The 1,382-nt window shown below is 42.8% G+C and overlaps 1 protein-coding gene across 1 annotated transcript; it reads left to right on the plus strand.

The window, feature by feature from the left end:
* The first annotated feature begins 380 nt into the window (after window positions 1–380).
* Window positions 381–1,142, plus strand: LOC110227873. The gene has a single exon (XM_021023777.1). The coding sequence runs from the start codon at window positions 767–769 to the stop codon at window positions 869–871; it is 105 nt and encodes a 34-aa protein (XP_020879436.1). The 5' UTR covers window positions 381–766; the 3' UTR covers window positions 872–1,142.
* Window positions 1,143–1,382: the final 240 nt, after the last annotated feature.

Raw genomic sequence — 1,382 nt, forward strand, 5'->3', positions numbered from 1 at the left:
TGCGCGAAATGAAACCAGCGAACATGTAACTCCCGATGCCGCCAATACAGTAGATCAGCCAGTGGACGGAGAGACGCAACTCAAAGACGAAGATCAACTTGTAGAACAGTACGAGCAACAAAGCCTTGACCAGTTCGAGACTATGAAAAAGGTTAGCCAAGAACTAAAGGAAATGAAGTCAAAGTTCCATCAGGCCACTAGTTCGGAACCACATATCAATCGAGTCATTGAAGAAGCTAGGCGAACACCTTTTATCTCGCGAATTGCAAGTTTGAGAATCAAAGATTCTCGGAAGCTGAAACTGGAGCCCTACAGTGGATTAGAAGATCCCAAAAGTTATCTCGCAGCCTTTTTCATTACCACTAGACGAGTCGAATTGGATGAAGCTGATGAAGATGCGGGGTACTGCAAACTCTTTTCGGAAAATCTTTGCGGCCAAGCATTAATGTGGTTTACCCAGTTAGAGCCAGGGTCAATCAGCAATTTTGAAGAGTTGTCAGCTGTTTTCTTGAAACAATATTCTATCCTTATGGATAGAAGTGTTTCGAACGCTGACCTTTGGAACCTATCACAAGGGTCGAATGAGTCACTTCGAGTTTTCATCACCAAATTCAAGGGGGTACTATCGAAGCTCCCAAGAATTTCACAATAGTCAGCTTTATCTGCCCTACGAAAAGGTTTGAGGCAAGATTCAAGGTTCAAAGAGGATCTAATACTTCATAAACCGGACACAATTCAAGACGCACTTTTCCGCGCAAACAATTGGATGGAAGTAAAAGATGAAAAAGAAAATTTCGCCAAAAGGAATAAACAAGAAAAACCGGCGGTCACTTTTCCTACCAAGAAGTTTGAGCCCAGGGAAAACAATTGACCAAGAAGGTTTGGGTCACAGCCTTTCAACAATATCGTCAAAAACAATTCCAAGGAAAAAGAAAGTCGAACACGTGGGTCCGTGACGAAAGTTTATACTGTGACATCCATAAGGTAACCGGGCATTTGACCAAAGATTGCAGCATCCTTAAAAGGCATCTCGCGGAGCTATGGGCCAGTGGAGATCTTTCCAAATTCAACATAGAAAATTTCGTGAAAGAATACCACGAAGCAAGGGATAGCACCAAAGATCAGAACTCCAAGAGACCAAGATTTTCTAATGAAGAAGAACCAAGGAGTTCGAAGAGAAAGATCAATGTAATTCTAGGGGGTTCCAAACTTTGTCAAGATTCGATTAGTTCCATCAAGAAGCATAGGCGAAATGTTTCACTCAAAGCGAACTTGGGCGAAGAAGTTGACTTTCAAGGTGCATCAATATCATTTGATGAGGAAGAAACGCGTCACCTCGAAAGACCCCATGATGACGCCCTCGTCATTACCCTGGACGTTGC

This window comes from Arabidopsis lyrata (assembly GCF_000004255.2).
Source record: "Arabidopsis lyrata subsp. lyrata unplaced genomic scaffold ARALYscaffold_8, whole genome shotgun sequence".
NCBI classification, from domain to species: Eukaryota; Viridiplantae; Streptophyta; class Magnoliopsida; order Brassicales; family Brassicaceae; genus Arabidopsis; species Arabidopsis lyrata.

Bases quoted from the DNA above. Each gene is read 5' to 3' on its own strand.
- LOC110227873 (XM_021023777.1), top strand. From the start codon at position 767: ATGGAAGTAAAAGATGAAAAAGAAAATTTCGCCAAAAGGAATAAACAA.